The sequence below is a fragment of the Plasmodium vinckei genome (genome assembly GCF_900681995.1).
Source record: "Plasmodium vinckei vinckei genome assembly, chromosome: PVVCY_13".
Classification (NCBI taxonomy): domain Eukaryota; phylum Apicomplexa; class Aconoidasida; order Haemosporida; family Plasmodiidae; genus Plasmodium; species Plasmodium vinckei.
In genome coordinates, this window is record NC_051305.1 from 1,970,283 (window position 1) to 1,986,890 (window position 16,608).

The 16,608-nt window shown below is 24.2% G+C and overlaps 6 protein-coding genes across 6 annotated transcripts; 3 read left to right on the forward strand and 3 right to left on the reverse strand.

Moving 5' to 3' along the window:
* Window positions 1–244: 244 nt before the first annotated feature.
* Window positions 245–1,837, forward strand: PVVCY_1305460 (26S proteasome regulatory subunit RPN3, putative; the record flags this gene model as incomplete). The annotated part of the gene is made up of 2 exons (XM_008624222.1): window positions 245–1,399; window positions 1,490–1,837. The coding sequence occupies 2 exons, from the start codon at window positions 245–247 to the stop codon at window positions 1,835–1,837; spliced, it is 1,503 nt and encodes a 500-aa protein (XP_008622444.1).
* Window positions 1,838–2,434: 597 nt separating this feature from the next.
* Window positions 2,435–3,139, reverse strand: PVVCY_1305470 (60S ribosomal protein L6-2, putative; the record flags this gene model as incomplete). The annotated part of the gene is made up of 1 exon (XM_008624223.1): window positions 2,435–3,139. The coding sequence occupies one exon, from the start codon at window positions 3,137–3,139 to the stop codon at window positions 2,435–2,437; it is 705 nt and encodes a 234-aa protein (XP_008622445.1).
* A 2,613-nt stretch (window positions 3,140–5,752) lies between these two features.
* On the forward strand, window positions 5,753–7,235 carry PVVCY_1305480 (elongation factor 1-gamma, putative; the record flags this gene model as incomplete). The annotated part of the gene is made up of 2 exons (XM_037634787.1): window positions 5,753–5,761; window positions 6,033–7,235. The coding sequence occupies 2 exons, from the start codon at window positions 5,753–5,755 to the stop codon at window positions 7,233–7,235; spliced, it is 1,212 nt and encodes a 403-aa protein (XP_037490834.1).
* Window positions 7,236–7,667: 432 nt separating this feature from the next.
* On the reverse strand, window positions 7,668–9,739 carry PVVCY_1305490 (SprT-like domain-containing protein, putative; the record flags this gene model as incomplete). The annotated part of the gene is made up of 8 exons (XM_008624225.1): window positions 7,668–7,930; window positions 8,027–8,197; window positions 8,293–8,374; window positions 8,502–8,615; window positions 8,711–8,791; window positions 8,875–8,943; window positions 9,039–9,172; window positions 9,292–9,739. The coding sequence occupies 8 exons, from the start codon at window positions 9,737–9,739 to the stop codon at window positions 7,668–7,670; spliced, it is 1,362 nt and encodes a 453-aa protein (XP_008622447.1).
* A 1,029-nt stretch (window positions 9,740–10,768) lies between these two features.
* Window positions 10,769–12,871, forward strand: PVVCY_1305500 (conserved Plasmodium protein, unknown function; the record flags this gene model as incomplete). The annotated part of the gene is made up of 1 exon (XM_008624226.1): window positions 10,769–12,871. The coding sequence occupies one exon, from the start codon at window positions 10,769–10,771 to the stop codon at window positions 12,869–12,871; it is 2,103 nt and encodes a 700-aa protein (XP_008622448.1).
* Window positions 12,872–13,003: 132 nt separating this feature from the next.
* PVVCY_1305510 (conserved Plasmodium protein, unknown function) lies at window positions 13,004–15,453 on the reverse strand (the record flags this gene model as incomplete). Its single annotated transcript, XM_037634788.1, has 3 exons — window positions 13,004–14,963; window positions 15,073–15,261; window positions 15,446–15,453. The coding sequence occupies 3 exons, from the start codon at window positions 15,451–15,453 to the stop codon at window positions 13,004–13,006; spliced, it is 2,157 nt and encodes a 718-aa protein (XP_037490835.1).
* Between the last annotated feature and the right edge of the window lie 1,155 nt (window positions 15,454–16,608).

Consider the following 16,608-nt stretch of genomic DNA (forward strand, 5'->3'; position numbering starts at 1 on the left):
TTGAAGAATGCCTTTAAAATTTTCCAAAAAAAAAAAAAATAATAATAACCTTTTAGTAATCACAAAATAAAAAGTGTATAAACATACACATTCCTATGTTATTACAGTTAAATGCTTTGCAAAAAGTTAGAAAAAAAAAAAATAATAATAAAAGTTAAGGCATAAAAAATATTGAACTTGCTTAGTATTTACTGAAACCCTTTTGAGAATATAGTTTTTTTATTTTTACATTTTCGAAAACAAAATGAAAGAAAAAACGAAAAAAGCAGAGCATACAGATCAAAATGAAGAAACAAAGGAAGAGAATGAAAAAATAAATATATTTATTAATAACTTATTGGCAAGTATAAACTATATCAATAATGCAATATTATATAAAGACAATAGATTTATACTTCGTATGTTAAAATATATAAAAAACATGCGTTTGAGTATAAAAAATGATAGTGACAATTTAATGCCAATCTTAATAAGTTTAATAAATAAAATATTTAAAGATACCTATCCTATATATACAATATTACATAAATATATAAATCAGTATAACGAAATTAACAAACAAAATATCGTAGAAATATCAGCTTTGAATGATAAAACATATGCAAACGCTTTACCAGAAATTGAAGTATTTCTTTATATTTTATTTATGGTCCATTTAATAGATAAAAAGTTATATGATGAATGTATTGAATTATCTACACGAATTGTAAATAGAGTAAACAAATTAAATAGACGATCTTTAGATTTTATAAATGCAAAAGTATATTTTTATTATTCATGGGTACATGAACTAAGAGGTAAAATATCTCAAGTTCGACAAGAATTATTATTTATTTATAGAAATGCATGTTTACATAGAGATGTTATGACTCAAACTGTTGTCTTAAATTTAATATTAAGAGATTATATAAAAAATAATTTATATGATATGGCTGTTAAGTTTGTCAGTAAAACTTTATTCCCTGAAAATATGTCATCAAATGTTCAACATGCAAGGTATTTATATTATATTGGAAAAATATTAGCTATACAATTAGATTATAGTGAATCTCATAGTAAAATTACACAAGCTCTAAGAAAAGCACCACAAAATATACATACAGCTAAAGGATTTAAACTTGAAGCTACAAAATTAGAAATAATTGTTGAATTACTTATGGGTGATATACCAGACCGATCATTATTTACTAACAAAATTATGAGAAATAAATTAATTCCTTATAAACATGTTGTAACAGCAGTTAGAAATGGAGATATAAATAAATTTGCAAATGTCATGAATAATTATAAAAAGCTTTTTGTTAGAGATGGTGTTTATTTACTAATCAAAAGAATTCATCACAATGTCATCAAAACGGCTCTTCGAATAATTAACCTTTCCTACTCCCGCATATCCATCGTAAGTTTTGTTTCGCTCGTGCTGGTACATGATCATTTGCATAGTTTATATTTTTTCTTCATTTTTTCGTCCCATTTTTCTTCATATTAGGCTGACATTGGGAAAAAGATCGGAGTCGAGTCCCCTATGGATATCGTAGGCATAACTGCAAAGGCAATTCATGATGGAGTGATAGGTGCAACAATCGATTATGACAATCTATATGTTGAATCAAAACCTAATACAGATATATATATTACAGGAGATCCTATGAAAGCATTTCATAAAAGAATTGCATTTTGTTTGCAACTTTATTCTGATGCAGTAAAAGCAATGCAATACCCTAATGAAAATGAAAAAACAGAAAATGCAGAGGCCAAAGAAAGGAAAATGAGACAACAAGAGGAGTTTGCTCAAGCTGAGGAAGGCGAACTTGGTGATGACACGGATTTGTTGTGAAAAAGAGGTATTACATCGTACGTTCAATACTACAACAATTTTATATAAAATATCACAACTGCTAAATGTTGTGACTTCATTTATTACTCCCATTTTTTTTTTACCTATCTTATTAATGCTTTAACTATCCGCTATGTTGCAAATGATAACAAACGAAACGGGCCACGCTCGTCCATAACAACTTTTTAAAAAAATTAAAAAAAACAAAATTATAAAAAAAGTATACTACATAATGACACTAATTAGCACCTAAAGGCAAGCGAACATTCCAACCCTGCTACAAACCGCGTCCTTTTCAATGGCATAACAGGTTAGATCCTGTTACTTACCCGTTTTAGGGGTTTAAAATATTATACATGCATATATATATTGATATAGTGTTATTGTTTAGTCATATAAAGTCGAATAAGAAAAGAAAAAAAAAAGGTGTACACCAATTATAAATAAAAAGTAACATATATGAAAATAAAAAATAGTTCGTTGATCAAATCAATTTATATAAAGTTCATAACATGAGGTTGAAAATATATTTATAGTGCGTTAAAGAATTGTGAAAAAAAAAAAAAAAAAAAAAAAAACACGCACAAAAATATTTGTTTAAAATTTCATGTTGTGAAAGGCCATATTATTTCTTAAGGTGAATTTTGATTTTATATATGATCTAAACATTTTATCTTTTGATAGTTCTGGTTTTAATATATCTCCTATTTCTTTTTGTAATAATTTTATTCTTTTCATTTTTGGATCAGAATCTCGTATTTCTTTAATTTTTTGTATAACATCATTCATAAAAAGGGCCTCATCTTTATTTTTTAATAATTTTTTTTGCCTTTTTTTAATATCCATAGATTTTCTGAAAATTTCATCATGAATTTTTTCAGCAGATTGAATAAATTTCTCTTTGATTTGTGATAAGTTATCAAAATCAAAAATGTTTGTTGATGTTACTATTAAATATCTTGGATCTACTCTTTTTAAAGGTACACCATTAACTTCATATGGACCTACTACAGCTAGTAAGCCTGATTTTAATACCTTAGCTATTATACATCGTTTTCCCATATGTTTTCCTGTTAATATAATAGCTACTTTTCCTACTTCAATTGATTTTCTCATTTTTCTTTGTACAACAAATTTTTTCTTTGAAGCTAATTTTCTTCCATAGTGTTTTTTAGCAATAGTTTTTTTTGCTCGTACTGGGGTAAGGATTTTTTTTTGACCTTTTATTACATAATGCTTTAAAGCATTTTTCTTATCACCAGTGGCTGCTACAGTTTTTGTATCTTTACTACTTTTTGCCATTTTTATAAATATTTATTTTTATATAAAAAAAAGAAAGAAACACTCTTTATTCAAAATTGTTTATAATATATATTTAACTATTTTTTTTTTATTTTTTACATTAATTTTTTTTTGCGTTAAACGCTATAAAAAATAGAAAATACCAATTGTAAAAAATTATTATTAATAAATTATTTAATATTAAAAAATCGAATAAATGGAAATAAATAAATATTTATCTAAAAACGATTTATTAATTTTATTATATGCATAGGAAATAAACAAGTGTTAAAAACATAATTTATATTGTGGAACCTGCTCACATATAAATAAATGTACATACGAATAAGTAACATACATAAATATGTATATATATAATATACTGTAGTGTAGGAATATATTTATTATAATATCTATGTATAGTTTTACTAAAAAGGGGATTATAAAAAATGCATATATAAATTTATATCCATTTTTAAAAGCACTATAATTATTTCTTTTTTCTCCGAATATACATATGAATTTTTCCAGTAAAATAATAATTTTATTATAAATAAATGACGTGCTTGTTATATATATATAAATTATTTTACCTCATAATTTAAAATATATATATGCATAAAATTTGGGGTACCAACCCCCCTTAATATTACATACGTTTGTAATCCGTGCATATTATTGTATATGCATATAATAAATATATAGGATAGCATATTATTGTATATGCATATAATAAATATATAGGATATCATATTATTGTATATGCATATAATAAATATATAGGATATCATATTATTGTATATGCATATAATAAATATATAGGATAATATATATTTACCCTTTGATCAGTAGTTAATAAGGTTTATTATATTTTTTTCCATTTTATGAATATATTACTTTTTATAATATAATAAAAAAAATTGTTAATTGAAAAAATAAATAAAATAGTACGGAAAATGGTTTACTAATATTATTAAAAGTTGTAATTTTTTAAGCCAACTTTATAAGCTAATTTTTTTAAGCCAATTTTTAATAAGCACTTATATCCCTAAAAGAGTCGTATAAAACTTTCGCAATATTTATAGGAAACTGTGTTAAAATAATAGTTGGGCTTTTTTATTAAAATGTTGTCATTGTTATGCTATAATATAGATCGTTATATATAGAGAAAGTACTAAAGTTTAATTTATATATATATATTTTTTTTAATTATTCATTTGGCTAGCTTAGCCTTAATATGTCTATTAAAAGGTCACTATATGGTTATTTGTAAAATACCTATACTTTATATATAATCGAAGAGGAACATATGAAACGAAAAAAATGATTTATAAGTATATATGGGAAAATTTACTATAATGTGTGCCTATATTCTCATTTTAATAATTTTTATTTAGCTATTTATGTTATGTCGTCATTCTTTTCTTACTATACAAGTGTTAGCACATTGCTTGTTCATATTTTATTTGAAATAAAATTATGTATAAATATGATAAAAAAATAAATATTCTTTCCACTTATCACCACTTTAAATACCTGCTATTTTTATATGCCCTAGAATTCAAAAATGGGGTGTATAAATATTATTTTTTATTAACAAAACAAAAGGAAATAAAAACACACCAACCTCATTTAGCTATACATAATAATACATTGTATATTTTCACCAATTTTGCAAAATTAATAAATGGTTACACATATTATATATATGTCTATATGATTTCTTTTATATGAGGAAAAAAAATGCCGTTATTTCATATATACAAGTATGAATATGTTATCTACACTTTACATAAGCTTAAAGGAATACAAAATATACCTCCATTTTTTCTCATTTTGTTCATATTATATTTGATAATTGTTGAAAAATTATTAACAAGTCAGAAAAATATAGATAAATTTTGTTAACATGTTAAGAAAAATATAGATAAATTTTATTAACACGTTAAGAAAAAAATAGATAAATTTTATTAACACGTTAAGAAAAAAATATAGTTTTTATTTTCACACAAGTGGTACAACAATAGAGTTTCGTCATTTGTTCCTTAGAAGGATATTAAATAAATTTACATATGCACATATAAGTAGAAAAATTAGAAGCATTATTTACTTATTATTACTATACCAATTTGGTATATAAGATTATTCTATCATTATACATTTAAAAATTTATTTTATGTGTTATAATTAATAATTGAATAAAATAATATGAATTAATAATGAAAAAATATGAACAAAACGCTAGCTAAAAAAATCTACTAAATAGTAACTCCCTATAGGCGTAATAATTATATGCGCTATATATATCACATGCAACTTAAAAAAAATATGCATATATATAATTTTTTATGATTGCAAAAAGAAGCTTGAGGTATTTAAAAAATAAAACACATTTCAATTATTTGTTATTCAATTTCTATTTTTAATTAAATATATCGCACAAGAGTAATAAACACATATATGTATTTCTCGTGTTAATAAAATAACAATAGTTGAACTATACAAAACGAACTATTTTTTATAGTCGATTTATTTAGGTTATTTTTTCCTTAAAAAAAATTAAGTATATATATATTATACCAAATATATTCTCCATCATAATTGTAGATTTACTTTTTATTTAAACTAGCGAAAATGGATTTAGTAAGAAAAAAAAAACTACATAAATATTGTATGTTCTAAATGTATTTATATAAATTTATATGTACATAATTTGAGGGAATAAAAATAAAACATTCCCATAATATGACCAATGCATAGGAAAAAAAAATGCTTGAACTTAAAAAATATGCATTATTATATAATTTAAAAAAATGAAAAACAAGCACACAACATTAGTTCGTGATATATGCATAATTATGTTATATACCCATGCACTAATTTCTTTTAACGTTTTTCTCTTTGCTTTTATTAGAAACTCCTTGGTCCCAAAAATGATATCCGATGCTTGAAGGTACAAACTGTTGCTTCGTTTTGTAACGTAAAGCTAAATATGCCAGCATTTGAAATTGGTGTTGATGATAAGAAAGAAGAGTTTGTAAAAGAATCCCCTATGAAAAGGCTACCAGTTTTAATAACACCTGATGGTAGTTTATTTGAAAGTAATGCCATAGCAAAATATTTATGCAGCATAAGGAGAGAACATAATTTATTAGGAAAGGGAAGTTTTGAAGAAGGTCAGGTAAATATGTGGGTAGATTTTTGTACATTTGAATTAGAAATTCCAGTATGTTGCTATATTAGTAATAAATCAAATGAAAAGTCTCTAAAACATATTCAAGATACTTTTGCTTGCCTAAATAAGCATTTGTTACTAAACCAATTTATGGTAGGTAACAACATAACTCTTGTTGATATTTTTATGTCCGTAATTATAAATTTTTGTATTAAATCTGGAAAAATGACCGAAGACTTTTTAAAAAAATATGGAAACTTAAACAGATTATATACAACTATAATTAATCAGAAACAATTTAAATATGTTATGGGTTCAGGATCAGCTGGAAATAACAAAAAAGCACCTGCCCAAGCAAAACAACAAAATAATAAGGATAAGAAAAAACCCAAAGATGATGCTGAAGATGATATTAATTTATTTAGTGACGATGGACTTAATGAGAAAAAACCAAAAAAAACAAACCCATTAGATTTATTACCACCATCTAAGTTTTCGCTAGATAATTGGAAATATAAATTTAGTAATGAAAAAGATTTATTAAAAAATGCAATGCCCACCTTTTGGGAAACTTATGATAGTAATGGTTTTTCATTATACTATATGAGATATGATAAGTTAGAAGATGAATGTCAAATATCTTTTGTTGCATGTAATATGGCTAGTGGATTTTTACAAAGATTAGAAAATAATTTTTCAAAATATTCATTTGCAGTTATATCAGTTTTAGGTGAAAATAAAAATTATGATATTGAAGGTGTTTGGTTATTTAGAGGTACTGAAATTCCTTTTGAAATGAAAGATCATCCATCTTTTGAATATCACATTTTTAAAAAATTAGATATTAATAATAGTAATGATAAAAAACTTGTTGAAGATTATTGGTGCTCAAAAGAAACCATAGCAAATCGACCAGTTTGTGACAGAAAAGTTTGGAAATAAACAATTTTCAATTTATCATTTAAAAGTCTGAATTTTAAAACTGTTTTATTAAATACCCAACAAATACATGAAACAAAATTACCACATCATTGAGCTTTATAATGTTTATACATATGTGCGATTATTTATCATTGCATAGTTCATTTTTATTTTAATTTATCTTTTCATGTATAGACATTATTACATTTTGTTTCATTTTTATTGGCTGTTCTTATGTACTCTATTTTATGGGAACTAACAAATACAGTTAAAAATAAATAAACTAGCTCAATACTCAATTTAATAATATAAGTAAAAATGTTAGTAGTACTGATTCGGAAAATCAAAATGGTTCTATGAACGTTTGAAAATCGGATCACGTAAAATACATAGATGTAAATCTATAAACATTGAAAAAATGTATCGAGTCTTCCTTTTTAATTTCTTTGCATGTTAATCTATTTCAAAATAGTTTTTACTTTTAAATGCTTTATGATAATCTATTGAATTATCGGGAGTTGAAAAATTATGAATATTACTTTCTTTACTATTGTTAAACAGCGTTTTAATGAGATTTATTATATCAAACTCATTATCATATGCATCTACTTTTTTTCTCAGTTTTTTTTTATTTGAATCTGTTATTATTATTGTATCATTGAACATGGAATCATCCATTACATCGTCCGCTTGTATGGTATCATTTTTTCTATCATCTATTTTAAAAACGCGAAAACATGCATACATATTTATGTTTAGTAAAAGGGGAACATGCACATGGACATGAACATATTTATGTTTTTACTTTGTACCTATATTTTTTTCTTGACTTTTTTCTTTACTTTTTTGTGGGATACTAATCTCTTCTAGGGTTGTATTAAGATCAGGCACTTGTTTATTTGCATTTTCTCCACCATTTTTAGAATCCTCCAATTCTTTAATTTTTACAAAATATCCTGAACAGTAAGTCGAGTGGCTCCTCCCTAAAAAGTGCATTCATTTGTTTGTTCATTTTCCTGTTCATTATTTGCTTGCTTATTTACTTCTACCATTTTTTATGACTGCTTCTTTAACTTACACCACTTTTCCTTTGGCCCGGGTGGACGATTCATGGATCGCTTTATATATCCAAAATGTGGGGGATATTTTCTGCAAATTCCCTATTTATACAAAAGGTTTGTTGAATAAATCAAATTTTGTAGAGATGTCTGTTTTTTATATTTTTATATATGCATATGGATTCGATGCATACATGTATGACTACTTTATTTTTTTTTTTTTTTTAACTGTGCATCGCCAGACGTGATTTCGATAAAAATGAACTTCATCATGAAAACTGTGATATATACTTATACTTAGACCTGCCAATTTATTTATTCTGTACATATGCTTTTTGAATTCCTAAGTCGGAAAAAACAGTTTGGATAAGTATATTGTTTTTTTTTAGCTATTTTTCTATTTTAATTTTTTTTTTTTTTTGAAAATATTTATATTACAGGGCCATGTCCATCGTTTTTATCAGATTTTTTTTGATTTAAAAATAAAAAGGCATGAATCATTTCATGTAATAATGTTTCCTATAAAGTATGATGAATAAAACACAAAATAAGTGTTAGTTGCATATTTTATCACATGTTTGCCACCTTTTTTAATGACCTACTTTGTATTCTTTTATTTTTCGAAGTTTTAGTAAAGGGAGTGATAGTCTAATACAGCAGTATCCAGACTTCTGAAAGTGTAAAATTTTTTTTTTATTTTATATTTTCTCATTTATATGTATATACATATTAGTTATGCAGATTAAGAGATAACAAAATAGGATACCTTAAATATGCATATTCCAGCACATAATTTCATTTTATTACTCCATTTTACTTGCACACTTTCTAATCTATTATAAAAATATTTCAAATTATATTCTGAAAAAAGTTCATGTAAATCTGGAAATTCTGTATCCTCTTTAATAAAAAAAAAATATGAATTTCTTTAGTATAAAACTGTACATAATGTAATGGCTATATAAGTTTTTGCAAAAAAGTATTGACATTAATATATGTGTGACATTTTTTTTACTTACTTGATTCATCATAAATTATGGCATCTTCTACACATTCTACACTTGGAATGTGATGAATAATTTTATTATTTTTTCCTTTTTTTTTTTTTCTTTTTTTTTCTTTTTTTTTCTCTTTTTTCCTCCTGACTCGATTGATAGTATGAACATCCTTACCATTCGAAGAATCTGTGGTTGAATCGATTCTTATCGAACTTAACTGTCGTATAACTTCAAGAGTATAAGGATCTTCTTCTTGCACATCACTTTTGTAATAACTTTCTACATTATTTGAAATTGGATTATTTGCAGTATTACTATCCTTGTTTGTGACGATGGAATTGTCTACAATTTGAGTTTCATCTTCGCTTGAAATTAAATAAAATGGTCTAGTTTTTTGTCTTCTTTTTTTTCCACTTTTTTGCAAATATTCATTTTCTATAGATGTTAATTTGTTTAACTCATTGTACATTTTTAAAACTTCATATTTTTTATTTTTTGAAAATGAAAAAATATATATTACTTATTAAAAATGAAAGGAGAGTAAAAGAAAAATGTTCATAATTTTCCTTGTCTTTTTCTCCTACTCATTAATATGCTTATTATTTTTTAATTAATTTTTTTATGCCATGTTTTATGACATTTTTTATGGCGTTTTTTGTTTGATAGTTCTCATGGATTAAGAGAAAAAGACGATAGCGTGTGCAGGCCCTTTTCACGCTCTACCCTCATTTAGCCATGCATTTTGTTTATTCGTCACCTATTTTATGAATATAAAAAAAAGGGAAAATTTTTATTCGCATTACAGGAAAAGAAAGACCAATAATAAATAACAATGTTTACTACACTGATCAAAATATTTCGTCTTTTTTTCTGTTCACTAAAATGATACACATATGATAAGTATATATATACTGTATGCATATTGATTTATTTAGGGTTCCCTATTTCCCAAGCTTTATAAAAATTTTTACAATTATTAAAAATTGACATACTTGAGAAAGTGCATAACAAATATATGCACATATACACATGTGTTATTTTTCAATTTTTTTTTCTCTTTCGTCAAGATATTTTTATAGAATACTTTTTAATATCCCCTTATACTGTTGAAAATGTTACAAAAAAATGTGTAATTTATAAAATTATACCGGTGCAAAATAAAAACAAAACAATGTTATAAAAAATGATATAAAAAAAATATAACAATATTATATATAGTCAATTTTTATAAAACAAAAAAATATATGTCACAAAAAATTGGAAAGCAAGATCTTTATACGACTTTTTTTTTTCTATAATTTTGTTTTAAAACTATAAATCCAATTATTTATATTATATAATTTTTTTGTAAATTTTTTATTATAAGCAAAATTGTAAATTTAAAAATTTTTACTTATATATTTTCAAATAAATGTAAATCTACATGTATGGTCAGGTATTTATAACCCAAGCCAAGATGAGCAAATAGTTTTTTTCCCTTTTTTTTTTTTGAAAAAAAATGATTGTATTCCGAAAGGGAAAGAATATATTCCTTTGTTCAGATTGGAATGGTAATATATTTAGGCTTAGTCCAAATATTTCAAAGAGGTGTGTTTGCAATTTATTGCCCAACTCTTTTATAAAAGTAAATTATTTGGACCAAAATTTTAAAAGGAAATATTTCACAACTAGCCAAAATGAGGATATTTTAAAAAAAAAAAAAAACTACAACAATGATAACAACATAGCTAGTGAAAATAGCAATATCGATTGTGACAAAAATCTATTTGTAGAAGAACTCAATAATGTCTTTAAGGAGTTTCCATTAGAAAATCAAAATAATCTAAGTAGTGAAGATATATACATTTCGATAGATTATAAACAAGATGAAAATAAACAGATAGGAAGCATTCTTAAAATGGATAACAATACATATGATATAGTTTTACAGCTAAATAAAAATGATACTATCATTGGTAAAATAAAAAATGTGAAGAAAGAATGTGTAGAAAATGGGTTTGAAACCGACTTAGGAAATATAAAAGATAAAAATGTATACTCACCATATGAGTACCTAAATTATATTTATTTAAAAAATGATAAAAAAATAAACATATTTAATATAAATAATAAAGAAATGTTTAATAATAGGATAATAACAAAACAATTATACACCAATAATTTATTAATTGATTTATTTTATAAAATTAATTATGGTCAAAAAATATGTATTATAGGTGAAAAAGCCCAAGGAAAACAAAACTTATTAAATTCAATTATTTATGAAAACTTGCTCATTAATTTGATTAAAGAAAATGAAAATTTTTTTATTATATGCTCGACTAGCCATAAGTCAGAAATTGCAAGCATTTTTCAAAATTTATATGAACAGTTCAGAAAAAATGAAAATTGGCTAGATGAAAATAGTGAAAAAAATAATGACGATCAAAGATATCACGACGAAACTAAGATAGACAAATTATATTCAAAAAATTATACATATGAAAATGTTAAAATTCCAAATGATATATTACTAATAAATTCAATACCACAAAATGATACAAAAGTAGCAACATATCTCTCCCCATTTTTATCTACATATAATTTACATATGTATAAAAATATGTACAAAAATGTTATATTAATATTTTATGATGTCGAAAAATATAGTACCATTGTTTTAGACTTACAAAAAGAGATGAATACATTAATAAAAAATTATTATGAAAAAAAAGAAAATATCAAAATAAATAGCGAAAAATATGCACACACCATTTCAACATTGCCTTTTTCAATGTACACAATTTTATCGAAATATTATTCCTTAAGTATGTATCCTTATTTCAAATATAAAAATGTAAATGACCAACTTAAAGATGACAGTAAATTGGGGAACATGGAAAATGGCAAAACGGATGACAGTGTACATTCGGTAGAAAATTTCAAATATTATGACTTGGTAAATATGAAAAAAGAAGAAAATGAAAATAATGACACCTCAATAAATAGTGTAACAACATTTTTATTTTTAGATAGTGGCGAAAAAAATGAAATGATAGAGATAAAAAATTATGCATTATCTTTATGTGAAAATAGTGTGTGTTTATTTAAAAACAAGTTAGGAATATATCCTGAAATAAATATAAATAATGTTATTAAAAATTGTGTAATTGAAAATAATAAAATATGGGAATATGTTAAACATGAAATTAGACAAGTTTTCGATAAAAGAAAAGAATTAATGGAATTAAATAAAAACAAAAAAATGATGAATATATATATAGATGATTGGGAAAATGAAGATCTGATTCATTATAATAATATTTATTATATATTAATGTATAATAATTTGAAAATATTTAATTTAAATACATTTGAGCAAATTATTTTTTTAAAATTATTATTTAGTTATAATTTTACAAATGAAAATATATCAGAAAAAAGTATTCAAGCTTTTTATCAAAAGTTCTTTTATTATTATTTTCTTCATCGTAAATATTTTTCATATTTACATGCCCACTATTATACAAATTTGTCTTCCTTTCAAGAGAAGGAAAATGCACATAACTTCCTTCAAAAAATAGAGACCCTCTTGAAATATACAAAGCCACATTTTAACTAAACTTTATAAAACAAATTTCTCAGAGACATATTAATTTGTTTTCAATAAACAGATTGTATATTGCTATTATGTGCATAAGACGGGGGTAGTTTTCCATAATTTTTCCAATTATTTTTCGAAGTAAAGCATATCCTATTCCTCATTCCCATAACTGTCATCATAATCGTCGTCATACGAATCAATGTCGTTATCGGCGATGTTGGAATATTCTTCATCGGCTTCATATTCGTCATCTTGATCTTCATCATATTCATTTATAATATTTGAACTTCCATCATTTTCTATATTATCAATATTTTGAATTGTTTTTATATCTTTTTGATGATCATTATTATTTGATTGATTATTTTTTTTGAATTTTTCTATTTCAGAAATGTCTGAATCATTTAATTCATCAGCATCTGAAAAAATAGATTCATTATTAGAAAGGTTTGGATTTTCCTCCTTTTCAAGTTTGTTTTGTTTTGTTTGCTCATCCTCTGTGTCCATTTCTTTATCTATTTTTGCTTGTAACATAATTTGACTATCATTTTTTTCTTCCTTTTTAAGCTCATCTTTAAGAACTATTTTATCTAATGAATCTATTAATACATTTTCGATATATTCATTATTTATATTTATGATAACATGGAATGCACTAGGTGATCCTAATAATATTCCTGTTATTGGTTCTTGATTTTTATGTTTAAAAAAACAAATAACTTCTTTTCCTATATTTTGATTCCAATCTCGTCTACAAACTAAAATATTTTTACTAGGTAGTGATGAAACAACAAGTTCATAAAATGGTAAAACATAAATATCTTCTTCAATTTCTAAATCTTTTAATCTTTTTGCTATTTTTTTTATTAGCTGTTTTAAATCAAATAAAGTTATTTTATAATTTTTTCCTTCTTCAACAGTTATATATATATCCATTTTTCCAGCAGACCATGAAATATCATATAAATCTAAATTAGATGGTCTTCTTAATTCTTTATATGGATAATCATACATTATTACATCTCGAACAACTTCTCTTGTTCTTTCTCTCCAATAACAATTTAATGAATCATCCCATTCATATAACATATTATCAATTGGTGATTTGGCTTTATTATATAATATATTATTTTCAAGAAGCCTAAAATCGTCATTTGAATTATTATTTATTTCATTTTCTATATCATCCGATATGCCTATTTTGTCATTTTCTTTGTCTTCATCTTCTGCATACAAATTGTCTTTACTTTTTTCATCAAGCTGATCCATGGTGAATAATTTATGACCTCCTGCTGAGTATTCTTTATATTTTTCAACTGCTTCATCACTTTTTTTTTTATATCCTTTTCTCATTTTTAAATATAATTGTTGTGTTTCATAAGGTAGCAGATCAAATTCCTCTTTTGTTAATCTCCAGTTTTTTCTTGAATATTTACTTCGTTCATTCCATTTTTGAAATTCATATTTTGCTTCTCTAATTGTTTTTACATCCTTTTTATAATATAGCTTTCGTATTTCATCAACTGTTGTTGGTAATGTTTCTGATTTAGATTCTTCGTCATTTTTTGTTTCATTGTCATTATTGTTAGTTTTATTTTCAGTAAGCATTTTTTGTTTATATTCATAATATTCTTTTTTATCATATGAAATATTATATTCTATTTCCATATCTGTTTTTTTAAACTCATGATTATTATTATTTTTTTTTAATTCATTAAAAGATGGCCATGGCCCAATGCCATTAAAATCAGCATCATATTCTGTAAGGTCATCTTCCATATCACTTTCAAGAAAACCATCTATTTGATAAACTTTTTGATCTTTATCTACATGTTTTTGTAAACTATATGGTATACTAGATTGATTATTTTTATCTATACTTTTAATTAAACTTGGGTGTACATATTTTTCATAATTAATATCATTTATATAGTCTTCTACTTTTGGATTAGTACTCCCTTTTTCTTTGCTTGCATTTTCAATTTCCTTCTTCCCAATCCCACTTTCGCTATTTTCGTCGGTCTCACCATTTTCCCCGTCCCCTTCCTTATTTTTAGACCCGTCCCATTGTCTTGTATATAGATTGTTAGGTACCGTTATAAAAGGATATCTACAAGTGTAAAAAAAAAGAGTTTAAAGAATGTTTTCACCATTTACAAAGTTTAAACTTTACAACTTATAAATTTATTTATCCCTTTTTGCGGGACTTATTTACTTACATTGGTTCTTGTGGAATATTATATTTTAAATATTCTTCAGGAATATTATTTTCAAGCGCATTTGAAATTTTTATCGAATGTAATTTTTTATGTTTTCTCTTATTTATCACATCTTTTATATTATGTACCGTTTTACTGATAAAATTCAAGTATTCTGTTTTAGGTGGATTTATGGCAAACTGTAGGGACCTATAGAAATATGAATAATAATGTGTGTGAGAAGTGATTTTTTTATTATATATAGGCAAAAATATCATACGTTTAATTTGCAATTAAGGAAACCGATTTTTAACACTTCTTTCCTTCCACAGACGCAAACAAATATGATAAATGGTTGTTCCTATTTTTTTCTCTTACCTTGATATGTGCTTACTGTAACATACTATTTCACAAATTCTTATACATAAAAAAAATGTTAAAAAAATTCTATGTATTTTCCATTTCTGAATTAAAAACATTATATAACCTATAATCTTCAAATAATAAGGGGGGGAAAAAACAAACAAAAAATAATTTATATATTCATGATGCTCTTAATATAATTTTTTTATTTCACTGAATATTTAAATTGGCTAGCATAATACATTGAAAAAAGCAGACGAAAAAAAAACAAAATTATAAAAAAAAAATATATTAACAAGCAAGGAATATATGTAATTAATCTAACACCACAAACGCATATGTAAGTATAGTATCAATAATTCATATATGAATGCACATAACCTTTTTTCGTCACCTTAAAAATTTGAAAAATATAAATTATTATAACTCATGCAAATATTGGCATTCTTAACCATACTTTTCTTTGACTTTCATTTTAGTTCAATTTATTTTTACACAAAATGGATAAAAAATAGTTAGCTAGCTAATTACCAAAAATATAAAACTAAAAAAAAAAAAAAAAAAAAAAAATACAATTTATACCACTCTATAGTATTTTCCAACATAGCTATTTGGGAAATTAAAGAGAAAGAGCATATGCGCCTAAGCTGTGGTAAAGACTTGGGTATAATTTGGGCTCCTTTCTTTAGGGTGTAAGAGAGTTTATGGTATTTCATATATACATTGTTAGTTTTAAAAAGTTACAACAAAAATTGAATAAAATTGGAAACATGTAAATAAATAAATGAATAAATAAATGAATGAATAATAAAATAATAGAACATGACGTAAAAAATACTGAAAAATTGTTAAAGCAGCTGCAATTCAGGTGAAATATCACCTTGCCATTTTAAATAATATCATATATTACATGCATAATATGCACACACACATACATGCAAATAATGCAACGCTAAATAGCCATAAGCAGCTAGCCATTTTTTTAAAATATGGGTATATAAATTTAAAATATTTCCCATTAAATCTACCAATATTAGGTATAATCATAATACATAATTGAGTAAGACGAAAAAAATACATGTGGTATGTGTGTGTATTTTATTCGAAAAAAAAAACATTTAAAAAAAATACTTATTATGGAATTTTTTACATGCCTATAGCATTGAATAATATGAACTATTCATGTAAAAATGG